The sequence below is a fragment of the Mustela lutreola genome, chromosome 8 (assembly GCF_030435805.1).
Source record: "Mustela lutreola isolate mMusLut2 chromosome 8, mMusLut2.pri, whole genome shotgun sequence".
Lineage (NCBI taxonomy): Eukaryota > Metazoa > Chordata > Mammalia > Carnivora > Mustelidae > Mustela > Mustela lutreola.
Window position 1 is genome coordinate 22,588,624 of NC_081297.1, and position 22,297 is coordinate 22,610,920.

General features: G+C 41.7%; 1 protein-coding gene across 10 annotated transcripts in view; it reads right to left on the reverse strand.

The window, feature by feature from the left end:
* CACNB2 (calcium voltage-gated channel auxiliary subunit beta 2) overlaps positions 1 to 22,297 on the reverse strand; it is a 380,480-nt gene that overhangs the window by 5,169 nt on the left and 353,014 nt on the right. For all 10 annotated transcript variants that reach the window (XM_059184005.1, XM_059184000.1, XM_059184002.1 and 7 more), the window contains 3 exons: positions 20,600 to 20,680; positions 20,074 to 20,132; positions 11,746 to 11,855 (listed from right to left, as the gene is read on the reverse strand). In XM_059184005.1, the coding sequence (XP_059039988.1) occupies positions 11,746 to 11,855; positions 20,074 to 20,132; positions 20,600 to 20,680 (250 nt within the window). The remainder of the gene's footprint in view (positions 1 to 11,745; positions 11,856 to 20,073; positions 20,133 to 20,599; positions 20,681 to 22,297) is intronic.

Sequence of the window (22,297 nt, forward strand, 5' to 3'; positions counted from 1 at the left end):
GAGCACTTGAACTGTAGTTAGAACGAATGAGAAGCTCAATTTTTAAACTTAAATAAAAGCTAAATAGCCAGAGGCTACTGTACTAGGCAGCACAGATCTATAAAGGCCTAACATGTAGCTTGTAGTGTCCTCTACCATCATGAAAGGCAGACTCTATGAGATTCCCGGACCTACAGAATACCTTCCAATTCCTCTTAGCCATTTAGATCCATGCAGAAGAGTGCTGGAGATAATTTCAACTAGTATATTACTGCAGAAAAGACAAGTCACTACTCCTCTTCCTCATAGTAAGTTATGACTAGAATCCTTTTAGTTCCTTGGATGTATTTAAAATCTGGGCTGAAGTAATTTACAGCAGTAGCTTTAAAATAATATTTGGTTACAAGCCATTCATGACAGTCTTGCAGAAAGGAAGACCAAAAGCAATCTGATTAAGCTTCTGGATCTACCAGTTGACAAGAAACACAAAGAATAGAAAATTACATAAACTACACCCATACAATGCAGTTCGAAAACTTCAGATGGATAAGTGACCCAATCTCTTCAAGTAAGAAATTAGGGGTGGGGGGCGCCTGGCTGGCTCAGTGGGTTAAGCCTCTGCCTTCGGCCCAGGTCATGATCTCAAGGTCCTGGGATCGAGCCCCACATCAGGCTCCCTGCTCAGCAGGGAGCCTGCTTCTCCCTCTCTCTATGCCTGCCTCTCTGCCTACTTGTGATCTCTCTCTCTGTCAAACAAATAAATAAAATCTTAAAAAGAAAGAAAGAAATTAGAAGGGGGGGGGGAAAGACATGGAAAACTACAGATTAAGAAACTCACGGACAACAATAGCCAAACTGTGGAAGGAGCTGAGATGCCCTTCAGCAGATGAATGGATAAAGAAGATGTCCATATACACCATGGAATATTCCTCAGCCATTAGAAAGGATGAATACCCACCATCTGCATCAACATGGATGGAACTGGAGGGGATTATGTTAAGTGAAGTAAGTTAAACAGAGAAAGACAATTATATGGTTTCAGTCATAGGTGGAACACAAGCAATAGCACAGAGGACCATAGGGGAAGGGAGGGAAATCCAAAGGGGGAGAAATCCGAAAGGGAGATGAACCGTTAGAGACTATGGACCCTGAGAAACAATCTGGGGGTTTCAGAGGCGGGAGAGGGGTAACAGGGCCATGGGTATTGAGGGCACATGCTATGATGAGCATTGGGTGTTATACTGAACTAATGAATCACTGAACGCTGCATCAAGGACTCATTATGTACTATATGGTGGCTAACAACATTTAAAAAAAAAGACAACCCAATTAAAAATGGGCTAAGCATTTGAATAGACATTTCCATAAAAGAGATACACAAATATCCAATAAAGACATGAAAAGATGTTAAACAATATTAGTTGTTAGGGAAACAAAAATTGAAAGCACAATGAATTACAACTTCCCACCCACTAGTATGGATAAAATTTCAAAAATGAAAGGAATTGTTGGGGAGGATGTGCAAAAATTGAAATCCTCATACATTGCTGGTGGGAATGCAAAATGGAACATCTGCTGCGGAAAACAGTTTGGCGGCTCCTCAAAAAGTTAAACAGAATTGCTGTGTGGCCCAGTTATCCCACTCCTAGATATATATTGAAGACAAGTGAGGACATAAGCTCTCCCAAAAAATTTGTATATGGATGGTTCCTAGCAATAATCACAACAGCTGAAGAGCGCAAACAACCCAAATCCCCAACCATGTCATGCATACAGTACATGTGGTAGTATGTACATGTAGTAGAATAATAGCCAAAAAAGAATGGAGTCGTGATACTTGCCACAACATGGATGTATCCTGAACACATAATGCTAAGTGAAAGAAGCCAGACTCAAAGGGCATATGATGTATGACCCTATTTAGTTGAAATATCCAGAATGGATAAATCTGTGGAGACATGAAGCCAATCAGTGAATATCCTGGGTTCCTGGGACAGGAGACTGGGGAGGAACTGCTAATGGATGGGGTTTGTTCCAGAATTAGATATCGGTGATGGTTTGCACAACACTGTGCATATACAACTAAAAAGGGTGAACTTGATGGAACACGACTTACAGCTCACTAAAATGAAAAAAAAATTACAGGAAAAACTCATGGACCTATGAACAAATGAATCACTATGGACTTAGCATTCTGATTCAAGCAATTATTAATTTATGTATATTTATAATACATAAATGAATAAAATGATGTATATATAAAAATATACATCACAATTCGGAAATGATACATGGCTGAACATCTAATGATACTAGGGATGTGTTGTTAATATATGATAATGGCATTGTAGTTTAAATAGTCGCTCATCTTTAAGAATACATACTGAAATGTTTACAGGTAAAATCATATGATGCTTAGAATTTGCTTCAAAATAATCCAGAGGGCATGGGGAGGGCTGAAATGAAAGAAGACTGGCCATGAATATTGAAAGTGGGTGATGGATATCTGAGGTTATACTTTTTACTTCCCTATATATTTGAATTTACTTCAAAAACACTTTTAAAAATAAAAATTATATATTCTGATTTTTCATAAGTGTTCTAAAACATTACTAATATTATTTAGATATTCTGTTGATCTTTAAATTTATATTTCAGTTATCACCTTGTATGGCTTCATCCCCTACCAATGTCTTCATGGCCACTGACCCCCAACAATCAAGTTCCAGTCTAAATATTACTGTAAGCGTTATGAAATTTGATCAGCCCACACCTAACATCCTACTCAATAGTGAGGCGAAAGCTTTTTCTCAGAGATCAGAAACAAGACAAGGATACCTACTCTTATGCACTCTTTTATTCAACATATTACTGGAAGTCCTAGCTGGAGCAATTAAGCAAAAAACAAAAGGCCTCCAAGTTGGAAAGGAAGGTAAAGCTCTTACTGTTTGCAGATGACATTATTATAAACCCTAAAGACTCCACCAAAAACTGTTAGAATAAATAAATCCAGTAAAGTTGCAAGACACAAAATTGGTATAAAAACATACACTGTGTTTCTACATACTAAAGTCAACTATCAGAATGAGTAAGAAAACAATTGCGTTTACAACTGCATCAAAAAGAACATACCTAAGATGTAACCAAGGGGGTAGAAGACCTGCACATTCAAAACTACAAGACAGTGCTGAAAGAAACTGAAGAAAATACAAATAGATGGAGAGAATATTTCATGCTTACGGACTTGAACACTGTTAAAACTTCCCTTCTTCCCAAAGCAATCTATAGATTCAATGCAATCCCTGTCAAAATTAAAATGGCTTTATCATGGAAACAGAACTATCCTAAAATTTGTGTGGAACCACAAAAGACCACAAAAGACTCTGATAAGCCAACTTAATCTTGAGAGAGAAAAATAAAGCTGGAAGCATCATGCTTCCGGATTTTAAACTATATTATGATATTATAGTAAAACTGTGGTATTGGCATTAAAAAAAGACACATAAATCAATAGAACAGAATAGAGAACCCAGAAATAAACCCATGCATAGACAGTTAATTTATGACCAGGGAGCCAAGAATATACAGTGGGGAAAGTATAGTCTCTTTAATAAGTGGTGTTGGGAAAACTGGATAGCCATATGCAAATGAATGAAGTGGGACCACTACCTTTCCCCATATACAAAAATTAATTCAAAATGGATTAAAGACTTAAATCTAAGACCTGAAACCATAGAACTCCTAGAAGAAAACATAGGTGGTAAGCTCCTTGACATCAGTTTTGTTGATGACTTTTTGGATTTGACACCAAAAGCAAACACAACTAAAACCAAAATCAACAAAAGAGACTCCCTTAAACTAAAAACCTTCTGCACAGCAAAAGGAATTATCAACAAAATGAAAAGGCAGCCTATCAAGAAGGAGAAAATATTTGCAAATCACATGTCTGATATTCAAAATATAGAACTCAGAAAACTGAATAGCAAGAAAACTGCCTGATTTAAAAAATGGGCAGAAAGACTGAATAGACATTTTTCCAAAGAAAACATACAGGTAGCCAGCAGACACATGAAGAGATCAATAGCCATCAGGGAAATGCAGATCAAAGCCACAATGACGTATCACTTCATACTTGTTAGAAAAGCTAGTATCAAAAAAGCAAAAATAAGTGTTGGTGAGGATACGGAACAAAGGGAATCACTGGGCACTGTTGTTGGGAATCCACATTGGTGCCTTTGTAGAAAACAGTATGGATTTTTCCTCAAAAAATTAAAAATAAAATTAACCTGTGATCCAGTAATTCCATACTGGGTATTTACCCAAAGAAAACAAAACCACTGAGTTGAAAAGACACATGCATCCCTGTGTTTATTGCAGCATTATTTATAATAGCCATAATATGGAAGCAACCCAAGTGTCCAATGATAGATGAATGGGTAATAAAATTGTGGTACATCTCTAAGTAATGGACTATTAGCCATGGAAAATGAGATCTCGCTATTTGCAACAACATGGATTTAACACTAGGTGGAATGAGAGGAAGACAAATAGCATAGGGTTTCACTTACATGGGATTTAAGAAACAGGAGCAAAGAAAGAGACCCCCCTCCCCCCCCCCCCCAAAAAAAAAAAGACTTACAAATACACAGAACCGGTGGTTGCCAGAGGGGAGTGAGGTGGAGGAAAATGTGAAACATAAGGGGGATTAAGAGTATGCATATCTTGATGAACACTGAGAAATGTGTATATCAGTTGAGTCATTATATTGTACATCTGAAACCAATATAACACAGCATGTTAATTACACTTCAATTAAAAAAAAAAGGGAGAGAGGCAAGCAATATATCTGGTACTAGAGATTTTCTTTTGACAGAGTCCATCACACTTAGAATTTATCTCAAAAAAAAAAAAAAAAAAAAGCCAAAGACTTCCTTGGCATGCTTTCCTGAAATTGAAAAATGGTCTTGAAGTCATTTTGGTCCATCAGAGTCATCCTACCCAGTGAAAGGATGCACACACTCTGCATCTTGAAGTGGGCAGGCCTAACTCGTCCGTCCATATCCTACTGTCTCTACCTGTGGAGTTAAAACTGGCACCAGTAAAATGAAAATTTATATCTGACATCTAAAAACAACACCCAAGGACAATCATAATGTTTTCTCCAAGACAAGAAAGAAGAGAAAGTTACTTTGTGTAGAAGTTTCTGCAATTGAACAATCCTTGGAAATAAAAACGGAATGAGATTGTTACTTTCATTGTGCTATATAGGAATATCTAAGTGGTTGGTTAATAACGAAACTGTGATATTATTCTAGTATCTAGTTACTGAAGGATAACTGCAGTGCCATTTTCATAATCACTAAAAGCAGAATACTCTAATTCTGACAAATGCCTTATTTGTCCCCCAAAAGGAAATCTCTAAAGCCTCCTCTAAGCACCTTTTCCTTTTCTCAAGCTCAGTAAGTTCTACCTATGTTCCTAATTACAGTGTCTGACCCCTAGTAAGTAATGAATGTCAAGAGTCAAGTACAGTTGACTCTTGAGCAACAAATGCGGCTTTGAACTCTGTGGGTCCCTCCCTTAGAAGCAGATCTTTAAAAAAAAGATCAATAAGATCTTTTTCAGTAAGTGCTTTTCAAGCACTGTCAATGTATTTTCTCTTAGGATTTCGGTAATAATTTTCTTCTGTAGCTTACTTTATTCTGAGAAGGCAGTATACAGTGTATCTAACATACAAAATATGTGCTTATCAACTGTTCATGTTATCAGTAAGGCTTAGGGACAGCAGTAGGCTATTCGTAGTTCAGTTTTGGGGGAGTCAGAAGTTCTACCTAGATTTTCAGTGTGGGGCTTGGTGCCTCAAACCCCCGTCATTCAGGAGTCTACTGTATTGCTTTGTACCTACTTCTATTAACAATTATCCCACTGAGTTTCGATGACAGGATTGAGAATGTTCCCAGCAGGCAGTGGAATGACAGAGCAATACATAATGAGTTCTCTTCCTTCCCTCACAGTACAGTGCCTGGTACATAGTTGGCACTCAAATTCTGTTGAAAGAATGAGCCAATTAAATAACGAATTTGACTACCAAAATGTATGCAGACAACGTTAACTACTCCTTTGGGAAGAGAGAGTGCTGGAACTGGGGCATCAGTGTGTTGTGGAACAAAGACTGTGCTAATGTCTTAAGACAGCTACACTGGCAATAGGTCAAAAGGAGGAAAGAAATTAGATTCAAAAGATCAACTAGTCACATAAATTCCACGTTCATCTGCAAGGCTAATTTTATAGCTTTCTATCATCAGCCCTTTGCTCTCCGTTCTTCCGAAGAGAAGGCAGATGGTCAAGTACATGCAATCGGCATCACTGCCAGATGGCACTGCCTCCTGGGAAAAAAATCTGGACTGCTAGTCAAGACCCCCGTGTCTAGTCTTCGTTTTACACCTTAGTATAAAGTGTAACTACACAGAGCTATTCATTTCCTGTGGTTCTCAGATTTTTTTTTTTTTTTTTTAAAGATTTAAGAAAGAGAGAACACACACCCAAGTAGGGGGAGGGGTAGAGGGAGGGGGAGCAGTAGATACCCCCTGAGCATGAAGCCTGCCATGGGACTCCATCCTAGGACCCTGGGATCCTGACCTGCGCCAAAGTAGCTGCGTAACCAACTGAGCCACCCACGTGACCCTGGCTCTTAGATTGTTTGCTATACAGCGATGGGCCTGATGAACAAGGCTGGTTGTCCTCACATTTTTGCCAGCTAGTAGAATCACGTGGCGGGCTTATTCAAACAGGCTATCAGGGCCCCACCTCTAGAGTTTCTGCTGCAGTAGGTCAGGCTGGGGTCTTAGAACAGTCATCCCTTAACGGCCCATGATACTGACGCTGTTGATCTGGAGAACACACTTCAAGAACCACGGAACTGAACGCTCTCAAGTTTGCCATCCCGGTTCTCAAGTCCCTGGTGCTATCACCCAAGTGACGAACTCTGCTTAGTTGACCCTTTCATTGAGATAATGATACATTCACATGCAGTTGTAAGAAAAACACAGAGAGCCCTTGTACCATTGGCCCAGTGTTCCCCAATGGAAACCTCTTGCAAAACTATCATGCAGTATCACAACCAAAATATGACTATGACCCACCAATCCTCTCCAGATTTCTCCAGTTCTCCTGTATCCCCGTAGGTGTGTCTGTTGAGCTGTCCGGGATTTTATCATATGTGTTGTTTCATGCATCCAGCACAACAGTTCAGAGAGAACAGTTCCATCACACGATAAGTGACAAAATAAATGACCTAAGCTAGCTCTTCAGTTGGGTTAAGAATATTTACCAGGTTGGCAACACTGTGATCTCTCCACCTGGGTTGCTAACACCCAAGGTGAATGCCTTTCCTTACTCCCTGTATGCCACCAGCTGCAACTGTTGCCACGTGCACAGCGAAACCCACCTGTGCTTCCTTAACTCTTGTATATTTGCTCAATATTTTCCCACTTTCAGCACACGATTTTTGCTCTCAAGTGGTACACATAGGCCCTATACTCACATCTCTGAGTACAAACATGTACAAGGATGTACTGTATTCCCCTAATTGATTTGTCTCTGGGAAGGTGCTTAGGGTAAAACCAAACCATACTTTTGAAGAAGTTGTGCAGTTTGAGAAACTCTAAGGTGACTCCTCTTAGAAAGCAGTACTATCATTATCTAAATATATTGTTTTTAAAAGTCTGAACTTGGAATTGGCAATTAACTGGATACCCACCCCCATAACTATTAACATTCAAGTAATATTTTTATTTCTAAGACTGTAATGTTCTTTATTTGCATTCCTTACCATTGGCATAGCTAATGTAGATATCTTAAATTGTGATGCTTGACCAGTATTGCAAAGGGGACAAAATGAGTCTTAGGAGTACAAATAAATGAATGAGTCTTAGGAGTACAAATAAAGCCACGTGTCCATGCAGAGAAGTTCCGTACCAACCTAAAGCAGTACAGAAGATGTACTTAAAGCTTGAAATTTTTCAGGGTTTTCTTTTCCTTTCTATCATACAGTGGTACATCAGCAAAATGAACTCCAAAGGCAACATACTTTACTTCTGTTTATGTAACAGAAGTTTTCTAAAGCAAATTTTTACCTATCAAATTCGTCTTCACTGTACTGGACCTTCCATCCTTTTGTAAAAGATGTAAATGCTAAAACTGATCTCCTTTGTTAGATTTGAGGTAGATCCTCTCATATTTAACCTTTACTAAATGTAGAAGAATCTTAAGGTATAGCATACCCACATATACATACATTCCTGGAGAGTTCAAGTATCAGTTTTGTACTGTGAGATCATAAACATGTTTCCTATGTAGTGGAGTCCACAAAACACGCGTAACTTATTATTCAGCATGTTACTGACACAGAAGGGGTATCACCTGACCATTCTCCTGTCTGTTATCATGACCTGTTTCCTGGGGCTGCTATAAAAAATACAAGTCCTTGGGGCGCCTGGGTGGCTCATTGTGCTAAGCCTCTGCCTTTGGCTCAGGTCATGATTTCAGGGTCCTGGGATCGAGCCCCGCATTGTATCCGGCTCTCTGCTCAGCAGGGGAGCCTGTTTCCTCCTCTCCCTCTGCCTGCCTCTCTGCCTACTTGTGACTTCTCCGTCAAACACATACATGAAATCTTCAACAAAAAACCAAGTTCTCATACTTACAGAGGAACCTCCCCCCTGTGTTTCCCTGGGAGCAGACTCCGTATTTGCTTGTTCAGTATTCATGGAGACTTAAGCATCTGTCTTTGGCTCAGGCCATGGCATGAGCCATGACAGCGTAACTACTGTGAATATTGAGAAGGGGCTGCATCTTAAGTCCTGTCCTCGGTGCCGAGTTCCGGGTCTGTGCATACAGGTGATCGCCTGCCGGGTAGGTGGGGGAGCCGGAACGCTGCGAATTCCACTTGTGCACAAAGGCGGCCAGTGTCTTCCTGGGGTACCCTGACCGGCCCACTCCTTCTAGCCCCCCATCCTCAATCCCTTCTCCCCAGAATAACACCATCGATGACCCGACTCCCGAAAGGAAAACCTTAGAGATCATGTTGGAGTTGGTTTCTTCATGTTCCAGATTGCCAATACTGGACTCGCTTATCTCTGGATTCCTTTCATTCTACTCATTCCCTGTACCACTGTCTGATTTCAGTCCTCTCTGAACCTCTCCCTTGAGGGATGAGATCAGCCTACGAAATGACCTCCCTGTCCAATTCTTGTCCCATCTCCAGCCCACTGCGACAGAGATTCTCCTCAAGGCACTGGTTTTATTAGTTTCTGCCCAGAGTACATTGTTTTTCCCTGAATCTGCTTTAAGAGAGTCTGACTTTTTCCCTGATTTGGCTCTTTCTCCTTTCCATGCATTTCTCCATGGTGCTGTCAGTGATAGTTCTAAAACACAAGTCCTATTGTGTCATAGGGTCTGCTTTCCTACACCTCTCTACCACATCCACTATAAAAGCCCTATAAAGTTCTAGACGATCAGGCACAATCTCTCTGACCTCCTGGTCCCCCCTTGTCATTCCACATCTGTTAACACTGGCTTCCTCACTAGCCCTAAAACGTATCACACATATTCCTGCCACAGGGCCTTTGCACCTTCAGCTCCCTCTCCCCAAAACAGTCTTTTCACAGGTAGCTGTAAGGCTAAAGAATTCACAACAAATCATTCTGCTACAATGTCTTTTCCTCAAAGAGGCTCCCATCTTCCCCATGTAAAATCACACTCTTCTCAGTTTACTCTCTACCCCTTAACCTGCTTTTTCTTCCCAGATTCCTTAACCACTGACTCTACATCTACATTTATTAGCTTTTGTCCATGTGTTCCCTATGAAACAAAAACTATGAGAGTGAGGATGTGGTGTCCTTTACTTCTCTGTCTCCAACACTTAACAGTAATGCCTAGCATATGGTTGGCACTCGAGTATTTGTTAAATGGACGAATACATGCCTAAAATCGATACCTGGCTCTATAATAGCCTTAAGGATAAGCTCTGAATTCCTTACTATCTCTCCTCTGCCTCTCTGGCGTCATCTGCCTTCACCCCCTGGTTTAAACCATACACTATACACTCACAGCTCAGGTAAAGAACCTATGCTTTCTAGAAGCCTCTTGTTACTCAGTTTTAAGTGCCGTTCACCCTCTCTACCTCTTTCCCTTCTGTCTTGCCTAAACCCTGTGGGGCTTCAAGACAGCTCAGGCTTAGCTCCTTGCAAAACCTTCCTCAGGGGCCGGCACCCTCTCTGGCAACCAGTTCCACGCACGCCCACTGTGCTCACCACCTTCTACTCCAATGGGTCCTTAACTTCTCTGCCTTACTGTTATACCAAGCTCCTTGGGGGCAGCGCCTTCATCTAATTCATCTTTGTACCCCCAGACAGTCGGTGTCTAGTATATGCTCAATAAAATATATGACGTGGAACAGTCCTTTAAAAATAATATATAGCTGGTAGTTACAAAAGGCCTTGAAATGCAAACAAATCCATGCCACTGATGTACCGTACGAGTGTAAACAACTGACATTGTTAAGGAGGCGAGTCACTGAAGGGAGCATTTTCTAACAATTTCCGTGAACATCAAAAATGCGGGTCACAGAATGTAAGAATAAGAAAAGAAGTTACTATAAGCAAAATGAAGTGTAGTCAGGGAGGGTTTGTTAGGAACAAAACTGAGTTTTATGAGGTATTCTAGACATTACTAACAGATAAAGTTTAATTGTACTAGTTTCTCTATGATTTATATAATATGCTCCAGAGTAAGCTAAAAACGTTGATGTTAAAGACCAGTCTCCCAATGGACTTACATATTTAACATATAAACAGGAAAAAAATGAACTAAGATCAAACAATTCTCAAAAAAAACCCTGTAATAACAGAAACCTAACAAGAGGCAAAAAATTTACAAAATATTCTCAAACAATTCTCAAAAAAATTGTAATAACAGAAACCTAACAACCCAGTAAGTTACTGTGTAACTGCAATTAACCTAAGACTCCAAGTAAATGCCACAGAGAAAAAAATAGCTGCAAAGGATGTCATTTCAACAAATCAGTAGACGTTAATAAACAGTATCCAAACATAACCCTATAGAATTGTTAACTAAAATCTCGATATTGTTTTTACAAATAAAAATACTGGTATCAAGTAAAAATGGCCAGGAATTGACCTCATTTTTTATTTCAACACTGTCCCAACCCCTTACAAACACTATCCTGAAAATGATGTCATCCCCGCTACAATTCCATTACTGAGGGTCTTCGGATAATAGCCAGCCTTCATGGAGAACATACTGTGTTTAATCCTTACAGTAATTCTACAGGGTAGTTAATATTCTCTCTCTCTTGTTGTTGTTGTTGCTTAGATGAGGAAACGAGACACTACAGAAGTTCATGAACTTGCCCATGGTAACACCAATGCTAAGCCAGGAGTTTTTAGTCTGTAGACAGCAAAGCTCACTTTGGCGGGAAAAAAAAAAACCCACAAAAAACCACAAAAGAACACCACAACCAAAACATTAATCCTGACAGCCAGTGGAATATTTAACTTGAAACTATCATAACAAATCTTTCCATAGCATGAAATCACTAAGACTGTAGCAGTAGCCACTGGCAACGTGGGTCCGTTTCTTCTCTGCTCTGTGACACATGGAATTACCATCCAGTCAGATCTTCTCATTGGCAGCCTCCGGAGAGAAATGTTTAAATAGCCTAAGCCCAAGTCTAGTGCACAGACTTACCTAAGCTTGACCTTGTGTTGGATCTTTCTATTATTGCATGCTTGCTGGGATTGTTTAACACGGAGCGCTTGGCAAGCGAGATATCAGCCGTGACCCTTGTGATGGATATCCTGTTGGGGGGAAAACAGTAACAGAAGACGGTTATTAGCCGAATACAAGGGGATAGAAGTACATTCCCCAAACTCACTTAAGTTTGAAATGCATAGTGAACAGTATTTTCAAATGAAAAGATGTTAGGGCACCAAATCCTTCATTTCTGCTTATCCTGAACCTCCTTACTCGGCATTTATTGTTTGCTTACCAAGTATTAAGCGCTGTATATCTCTCTGACTTATCCCAACACTAGCAGAGAGGCTTCTTATAGTCCCACTTTTGCTGATGAAGAAAATGTGCCAAATATTCATCCAAGACTGTCTACGTCTAAAAGGGGGAGCTGGGGCTTGAACCCAGGCTGCCGAAAACCTGTATTCTTAGCCCCCGCATCGGAAGTGTGGTGCTGTGATAGGCACAAAGAATGAGTAAGAACAAGACAAACACGGTCTCCCTCAGAGAGAGAAGAGTCTAGTGGAAGAGATGGGCAATAGATAAGAACATTACCTGGTAAAATCACTAAAGCTCAAGATTGCTGTTGTGGAGAAGACAGGGTATTGTGTCTGGTGGTAAGGTATTGCGGGGCTTAGGGGGCATTTTAGGTGTGGTAGAAATGAGAGCATTTACTGTTGCCAGTAAAATGATTTAGACCGCAGAGAGCCAAATATACAATAAGAAAAGCTAGGGGGTAAAACAGAAGCCTCACAATACCTTTGAAGGCAATGGTAAAAGGGATACTAAAGGTTTGGTGAAAAGTCTGTTTCTGAGTTAGAGCCCTCCACCTCCCCTCTAATTACATGAAGTTGCCAGGAGATGTTTGATAGAAGATGGCTAGTTTATTCTCTACAGGCAATCACACGCAGGGCCCGTGACCAGGAGACCCTAGGCAGAGTGAGGACAGGGCCACTAGACGGAAAAGAAAGGATTCTAAATGGTGAGCCTCCAGCCTCTTGCCCATCTTACAATTTTGATAGCCAGGCTTATAATACTCCAGGGATCAAAACGGAAGCTCTTGGGGCGCCTGGGTGGCTCAGTGGGTTAAAGCCTCTGCCTTTGGCTCAAGTCATGATACAAATACATAAATAAAATCTTTAAAAAAAAAAAAACAAAAAGGAAGCTCTGTCCCTGGGACATCTGACCTGAGGGAAAAGGCCAAAAGGAAAAAGACTCCAGAACAGTAACCCTGGAGGTTTCCTATGGACATGGCCTGGTGAGGTTGTCCTATAGGGAAGCACCAAGCCAACAAGCTTCACCTACGAGTATGCAATTTCCAAGTGATTATGTGATGTCCCGTTTTTAAATTGGAGCACTGTGGTGTTCACTGAGCATCTTAGGAAAACCTCTGAAATGAGAGCCCAGACAGAAAAATCAATAAATGAAGAATATAGCTGACTCCTTCAACAATGTGTGAGTTAGAGGCACTGACATCCTGGGTAGTCAAAATCCACCATGAGCTTTGGGCTTAACTGCTAGTAGCCTACTGTTGACTGGAAGGAAGCCTTACCAATCACCTAAACAGTCTATTAATACATATTCTGTATCTTACATATATTATACACTGTATTCTTACAATAATAAGTTTTTCTTAATTTTTCCAATATTTCTAGGTGGTTCACTGGCAAGATTTTTCAGATTGTTAAATCCTCCCCCCAATTTTCCAATATATTTATTGAAAACAAAACAAAACTCTCCTAGAAGAGGAGCCACAGTTCAAAGCCCTGTTGTTCAAGGGTCAGCTGTATTTCAAGTTGAAAGCTAAAACATTATTATATCTATGAAACTATAACAAATTTCTATTTAGAAACTCAGAATGAGTTTTTGGCAATCAAAAATGACAGAAACATTCAAAAGAGAGCTGGGACATAAAGTTAAGAAACTCTAAAGGGTAAAACAAAAAAGGCAAAGACAGAGAACACAGAAGAAAAAGTATACAAATGAAAGAACCACCCAGGAGGTTCAACTTCCAAATAACACAAGAACTTCAGGAAAAAAAGAGAATAATGAAAGAAGAGAAACTAAAACAAACAAACAAACAAACAAATAAATAAATACAGGTCCCACATTGAGGGTCTGAAATGGAAGTCTTCTGTTCTTCTCAACATTGGAAGCCAGAAGAGAATGGGGCAGAAAGTTCTCAAAATCCTAAAGGGAAATTATTTCAATCAAAGTTCTATAGCCATTAGGGGGCAGATGGAGCTCGGATGGTTACATGTCTGCCTTCAGCGCAGGTCATGATCTCAGGGTCTTGGAATCAAGCCCACGGTGGCCTCCTTGCTCAGCAGGGAGCCTGCTTCTTTCTCTCTCTCTCTGCCTGCCTCTCTGCCTACTTCTGCTCTCTGTCGAATGAATGAATGAATGAATCAATCAATCAAATCTTAAAAAATAAATTCGGTAGCCATTTTAACTGTCAGTGAAATGGGAGGGTTGATGAAAGACACTTTTAGACATTCAGGGCCTCAGAAAGTTACGGACTTTTCTAGGGAACCTACCAGAGAACGCGGTCAGCGGAAAGGACAGGGTAAAGCCTCAGATCAATGGATCTAAGGAAAAGGGGCTCCGACCCAAGAGGAAGGCTAAAGGAATATCCAGAATAATGTTGAAGGATGTCCTGGAATGACAAATGTGCACCCATCAAAGACAGAAACTGTCCAGACCAGAGATGGCCAGAACGCTCCCAGAGGTTCGAGAAGACAAAGGGAGTGACAAGAGGATGCATCTCAGGATACCGTGAGGAGGTTCCGACAGCTGGGGGGTGGGTTCAGGGCTGAATTAATGCCAAACACAGAGGAAGTAAAGCAAGCGTAGAAAGGTATATTCCTTATCTCAAGGAAAACACAGAAGACAGAGTCATTACAGTGTATACTACGGCTCATTGGAATATTATCCAGAGAGTCCTAATACGTACTAAGAAATGGAGCCAGCTGAATACCTCCTCCTCCCACATGCTCGGACCTCTCTGTGCGTGGTACTGCTCAGCTGAGAATCCACTGACCTGCTTCTCGCGTTAGCTCAGTAGGCTGTGCGAAGTTGGGTCACTATTCTATTTCAACTCCTACAGTTATGCTCTGGGAATTGTCACTACTTGGGGTTCTGCCAAAAAGGAGACCTTGATAATCCAAAGGGCCAAATTCTGGGGACAATACAGTTGAGTAGTGTGTTTTTTGTTTTTTTGTTTTTTTAAGATTTTACTTATTTATTTGACAGAGAGAGAGATCACAAGTAGGTAGAAAGGCAGGCAGAGAGAGAGGGGGAAGCAGGCTCCCCGCTGAGCAGAGAGCCTGATGCGGGGCTCGATCCCAGGACCCTGAGATATCGTGACCTGAGCCAAAGGCAGAGGCTTTAACCCGCTGAGCCACCCAGGCACCCCTACAGTAGTGGTTCTTAACCCTCTCGGAATGTATCAAGATTGCCGTACCAGCTTTTACAGTTACAGGAGGTCCTGCCTTGGAAATGTGGTTTCAGCTGGTCACAGACGGAACCCAAGCCCTTGTTGTTGGGCTGGTGTTTTATTTTTTAAAGTGTTGCCGATGATTCTAATGTGCAGCCATGCTAGATAACCACCAGTTTAGAGGTTGTCTCACATCGAAGTAAATGATCTACACAACAAAATAAAGTGATGTAATGTTACCCAAGATTACTGATTTCCAGTAAGATTCTCTCGCGGAAGATTCAGCAGTGTACATATCCCTACAATTCTGTTCCCATTCCAGACACTTTAGTGCCGAGAGCTGACATTTTCAGTCTCTGGGGAGGAAACCGAATTCATCACTGGTGGTAGCTTTCCTTCTCATCCTCAATTTCCTTGTTAATTTACCTGTCAATGTCCTACAAGGGGAATGTGAAGGTTGCTTTGTTTACATGACACAGCTGGTTAGGATGGGTCTGATTGTAAACGGGCTACTCTACTGCACACAAGAGAAAGACGGTAATGATTTATCATCTATTCCTTGATCTGACAGCCAGGATCACGATTCTGACAACTCCCCAGGGCTTCAACAAATGAACTTAACTAGGTTTAGGAACAGAAAAGAATTTCCGTCAAGAATCTTTTCATCACCAACACTTCCTTTCATATTTTCTTCCCCTTGGGCTTTAAATTTTTAAAAATAAATTTAGTTTATTTAATAGATAATGAAAGAGTAATTCATTTCTCCCTTTTAAAATTACATGTATATGGAAGTACCTGATACTTTGGATCAGTTTTCTCCCCCTACTGCTTCCAGAACCAAAGACACTGAATGATTCAGGTACTCTGGATGTCTTGCCGTGGGTTAAAAAATTTTTGCATGGATTTTTTAAGTGTATCTTATGGGCCCTATTAATTCCTTTGAGGATCTTTAATTGGTACTCTGAAGCCTAGAATGCTGAACTTGAGCTCTGAGTCAAATGAGCCAAGGCAGATGCATTAAGAAAGCTGTGGAAATTACTTCTGGCCAGAAAGAGCAGACTGACAACATTCAGAAATTTTGTTCATTTGTTCTTAAATGAAATCAATCTGGATGGACCGACACTTTCAAACAGGGGGCCAAGACATGTCCTATGGCTGGATTCGGTCTTTCAAATTCAGAACTTAACTAGGTTTAAACAGTAAGGAAATGCCATCTCATTTTCCATCTTTGGCATTTTGGAAAGCGGAAGCACAGTGCTTTGTCTAGTAATTTTCTGGGTGTGTATGCGCAAGGAGACAACCCCAAATTAGGATAAATGACAGAGTCAAGCATAAAGAACTGAACGGTAAATGAGCCCGATCAGGGGTATGTCTTTTTCACGTGGCCAGTGCCAGACAGCCTTGGACCAAGCCAAACCCTGTGTTTTCCTGGCACAAACTAAAACATATTTCATAAAATTATGGGAAAAAAAAAAGTCAAATAAGGAACATTTGATTATGTGGGCCTTGTTTATATAGTCTTTTTTACACCTGGAAACATAATTTCTTCTTTCTTTTACTGTCTCTTTCAGTCCTGTCCTTGTCCTGCTGTAGGTTTCCGTGTGGCCTTGCCTCCCCTGCTAAAAGTTGATATGAATTACAAATGGCTCTAGGAGCAGGTATGGTCAAGGAAGAAAGCAGTATACTTAGAAATTTAAAAGAACACTGAAACCCACAGATACTGTGTATTTATTGTACTTGTATCCTTAGGATGTGAGAAGGACAGGAATGTAGAGTAGAGGCACCAAATTTGTCTTATTAAAAATATAGAAATATAGGGACGCTTGGGTGGTTCAGTCCGTTAAGCGTCTGCCTTCGGCTCAGGTCATGATCTCAGGGTCCTGGGATCAAGCCCCGCCTTGGGCTCTCTGCTCACTGGGGAGTCTGCTTGTGCCTCTCCTTCCCCTCCACTGCTCCCCCTACTTGCGTGCACACTCCCTCTCAAATAAATATCTATCTTTAAAAAACTACAGACATACAAACTAGTCCTGTATGCTACCCTTTGCTTAAATTTCGAAGTTTCCATTTTAGACTCCTATCATAGCTTTGATGCTTCAGGAACTGGCTTAACTTTGACCCCAGTGTCCCCGGGTTCTCTGACTTAAGGCTTCTTTCCAACTAACTAGAAGCAAGCGCCATGAAGCCAAGACCCTCGCCTGACTTGTTTTCTTCACGATGCCCAGCACACAGCGCCCGCTCAATAAAATTTGCTGAAGCAAGCTGAAGGGGGAGGAGAAGAGAAGAAAAGGATTACGTCCAAGCCAATGGACATGGCACAAGAGAGACAGCTCTGGCTCTCTCACCACTTGCTCCTTGTCTAGAGTCTTGCCTTGAGGATCTCTAAGGAGCTTGCCTTCCACATGACGCTGTGTCACGCCCTGATTCCTTCACCCACTTAACACCCACCCACTGGCCCAACCTTTCTCTTTCTAATTCAAGTGAGTGAAATCTTAGCTACCTTTCTTAGATGGTAACATCCCTGTCAGTGTCCATCCTTCCTCCCTTTACATCATGTGCACCTTGGACACACATGGGCTGAGCTGCCCATTCCTTTACTTTGTAGTTTACCGCTCAAGGTTTCCACTGATGGTTGACACCTGAGGTCCACAAAGACAGTGAGTGGCTTCCCCATCTCTCCATTTCTTTAGCTGGAGGTGCACATGGGGAGACGTTCATTCAGCCTCACCCACGTATTGTTCCCACTGAGCACAGTTCCAGGCATTGAGAACACAAGAGTTCACATAGCAGATAGAAAAAAAAAAATGCAAAAAAAAAAAAAAAAATCTGCCCTCATGGAGTTTATATTCTGACTGTGGGAGAATGACAACAAAGTTCATTAATAGAATATATAAAAGAGTTATGGAAAAAGTCAAGGACGGGAGAGAGAGAATGTGTGTGTGTGTGTGCGTGTGTGTGTGTGTGTGTGTAGTGTAGTGTGTATTTGTGTGCACCTACACCAAGGACAGTATCTGATGGAAACGTCTTCCTCGCACAGGGAGCTGCAAATGCAAAGGCCCTGTGGTGGGCATATACCAGGCTGTCTGGGACACTCATGGAACCACAAGGAAGTCAGTGTGGCAGGAGCAGAATGAGCAAGTGGGAGAGTAGAAGAGATGAAGTCGGAAGTAAGGAGGGGGTGGGGGAGTGTGGACGGTCTGACCGGAGAGGTTCTTAAAGGCCCCTGTAGGGACTTCAATTTTTATGCTGAGTAAAAAGAGAAGTCACTGGTTGGATCTGAACAAAGCCGGGATGAGACACACTCACAGTTTAACAGAGTCGCGCAGCCTCAGTCGTGCAGAATTGAGACGAGAGATCAAGGAAGCGAAGACGGAAGCAAAGATACAAGTTACGAGGCTATTCATGACGCGATCCAGGGTCTTAGGCCAAAAGGATAGCAGAGGATGTGCGAGAAGTCGTTCGGTTCTTGATATATTTTGAAGAAACACACCATGGCACTTGGATGTGGGACATAAGAGAAAAAGAGCAGTCAAGAATGACTCGGTGATTCGGGGTGGATGGGTCTTGGGTCTGAATGACGAAGCAAGTGTACATGAGTCATGGGCTACTAGGAGAGGAGCAGGTTCGGAGGGAGCCGGGAGGTTCCGTCTGAGAAGTCCATTCAACATCTCAGTGGTGAGACTGAACAGGCAGTTGGATACAAGGATCTGGAATTCAGAGGACGGACCTGCAAAGGAATGCTATTGACAAGTCATACATCAAATGAAATCTCTCGCGGAATGAATGCAACCAGAAGACAGAAGACCAAAGGACTTGGTCCTGGGGGCTCCAAGGCGTCTAGTCGATGAGGAAGAACCAGCCAAGGAGAACAAGGAGACAAAGTGAGGTAAGAGAAAACCTAGAAAAGTGTGCTTGCAGAAAGCAAGCACATCAAGGAGTTAAAAGAGGAAGAAGCAGTCCAATACGCCAATTAACAGGAGCACTGAGGCTCACCCCTGGATTTAGCAACGTGAAGGTCACTGATGATCGGTTGAGTGACGGATGCGTTAACTGGCGTACATTTCAGTATGAGAAGAGAACAAGGATGTACTACGTGTGGAAGGAGATTTGCTGGAAAGAAAAGGAGAAAAATGGTCTAGCTAGAGGGGAATATGGTTCAAACTTCCATCGAAGGGAGAAATAACCACATCCTTTGATGCTGATGGAGTTCCCACGAGAATGAGCAGCAGTGATGAGAAAGGAAAGGATTCTATAGCTGTGTCGGGATGGGGAATGGGATCTAGAGCCCAACTGGGTGGGTTGGCCATGGCTAGGAGCACAGTGAAAGGGAAAAAAGCAGGACACTCAGGCAAACACTGAAGCCGGGCTCGATGTGGTGGGGAGAGTTCTTGGAAGTTCTCCTCTGTTTGTTTACCTCTGTTGTCTCTGTGAAAGAGGAAGCATGTTCATCGGGAAGAGAGATGAGGAGTTTGGGGGATTGCTGAGAGAGGAGATGGTCCGGAAGTCTTGAAGAGTAGAAAAGTGAATGGAAGAGAGATATTGAGTATAATTGCTGAGCAGCCCTAAGCGCCAGCTAATCATGAATTTAGGGTGAGACAGGTCAACAGGAATGTGGCCAAGTTCAGCTTAGACACAGGTGCAGGAAGAGAGCGCTGGCTTATCCAGGGTTGAGGAGATACTGAGCAAACACGACAAATATTTACTGAATCCGACAGAACTGGATGAACCTCACTGCCCGTCGCCATACAGACCGCCGAGGGTAGTTTTCTCTTGCGATCACATGCCCTGTCCCACCCGGGTTTTGCCATCTTCACGGAGGAATCCACAAAATCCAGGATTTGGGGAATACTCACCGCCCTTCAAATCTGTGTTTTAAAAAATCAAACAACGCTTTCTGCATCATATCTGTGACCTGCAATTGAGCAAGCAATACATTAAGATATGGCAAAAATATTACTAATTACAACCAAACATTTTCATCCCCAAGACTGTTTATCCCATTTGGATCGAGCACATGTGAGACTGCCCCAATCTCCCTTGGCTGAGTTCTGATACAAACACAATGAAAAAGGTGAAGTTCCCCAAATTTATGCTGATGTTTCAGTGACAGCACATGACGGTGACGTCGCAAGTGATTTCAGGCACTCGCCATTAGATACCATTTCCCCAGAGTAAACTGAAGCTTAGCAAAAGGTCCCCAGCAACAGCCATCAAAACAAAGCAGATCAAAACAGGAAGCAGTATATACCACAGCTTGGAAAATCATGTGTCTCACTGCTGCAAGCTCTTTAAGCTTGAAATTCAAGAGGGAGGCGGAACCACAAAGCAGGTCAGCATGCGAATGTCAAGTGTAGTGCACTCCAGGGGGCAGACACCTACCTCGTACCCCTTCAGAGAAGGGCCCACCAAGACCACTGGTCGCATAGAAGGAACCACATCGTAAGGAGGAGTGTGCTCTGTCTGCAGAGAGAGATGAGAGGACTTCAGATGCTTAAAAGGCAAGGGGACCTGAAATGTTCTAAGTATAAATTATTCTTTCTGAACTGTGTAATAGGAGGCACCGGCATTCCAGAACTTTCTTTCTTTCTTTCTTTCTTTTTTTTTACTTGCCTCTTTCCTCGATAAACCCAACCAAAGCTTGATGGGTTTATGCTCCTAAAGTTGTCAAGTTCCTGAATTGTCTATGGTTTTCTTGCTCTCCTCAAGAAAGACTACTCTAACCTAGCAGGAAGCAGGAAGTGCTGCTTTTTGAACAAAACCTAGCTGGAAGGACAGCAGACATGCCTCGTGCAGAGCAGATGCTTTAGGCTTGATGGGAAGTTAATATTGCTTTTCAAATGCATCTGAGAGTTTCCTGAAGGCTTGAAGGATCAGGCCTAACATGGTTAATTATGGAGAAAAGAAAAGTCTTACTAGCTTTGCATCTTAGATGTTTGTCTTACCTGGGTAAAACCCAATTTCAAAACATTATAACATTCATTACCAAAATACTTGAAAATCCCTGCTCTCCTCTGAGAGTTTAAGTCAACAGGCACGCTCATTCCACTGAGCAGTAATTAGGGTCACTATCACGGGTTAGTGACGCACGGCTTTGGATTTCCAGTTTCTAGACCTCAGAACTTGAAAAGTTAAGAGGTAAGGTTTGTTCGTCTTGGAAGGAAGGCAGTTAACATGTGATAACGTAGTCACGCTGCTGGGGCCTCCAAAGCTTCATTATCAACTTGCACATCTAATAGGCTTCTCTAGAGTGGTTTAGGTAATGTCTCTGTTACATAACTAATTCATGCCTTTCTTTCTCTTTTGGAAGAGTAAGGGGAGGAGCTAAATTATGGACCAGTTTCTAAAACTCTGCAAAGTTTTCAGCTTTGCTGCTTCACATAAAATGGTCAAAATAAAATCTTGCAAAAAAAAAAAAAAATCAGGTAACAGCTTATCTGTTTGATAAATTTAAAGCCGGCTATTTCTGGTAGGCAGAAAATGCTACACAGACCCAAAATGACTTTTTTGAATGCAGAAGACAGAGATCAGGCCTTAAACATGGGGGTAAACAAATCACTGTCATCTGAATCTTTCTGCATTAAGGAGTGTCTAAAAAATATATATTTTCAGAATCACAGAGACCAAAAAAAGATTTTTTAAACTATTTTAAGAATTTGAAAAACTAACGTGTGAACGTAATTTCTGCACAGCCTGGTGCCCAAGAACATTTTACTGTTGCTTAAAATTGCCCATTACAGGGGTGTCTGGGTGGCTCTGAGCTGAGCATCTGACTCTTGGTTTTAGCTCAGGTCATGATCTCAAGGGTCATGAGTTCGAGCCCTGCATGGGGCTCCGTGAGATTCTCTCTCCCTCTGCCCCCCTACTCCCCTGTCGTCCCCTCCCTCTCAAATAAATAAACTTTTTTTTTTAATTGTCCATTACAAACTTTCTGACTTCAATTGAATTTAACTTGCTTCCAGGGGTTGGGGGTGGTGGTGGTGGAGAGGTGGAGTTAAAAAGCATTTCAGTTTTAGCAGCTTCCATGTAAGATTTCATCCAGGGTAGCAGACAAATATATTTACAGGGGGGCAGAAATAA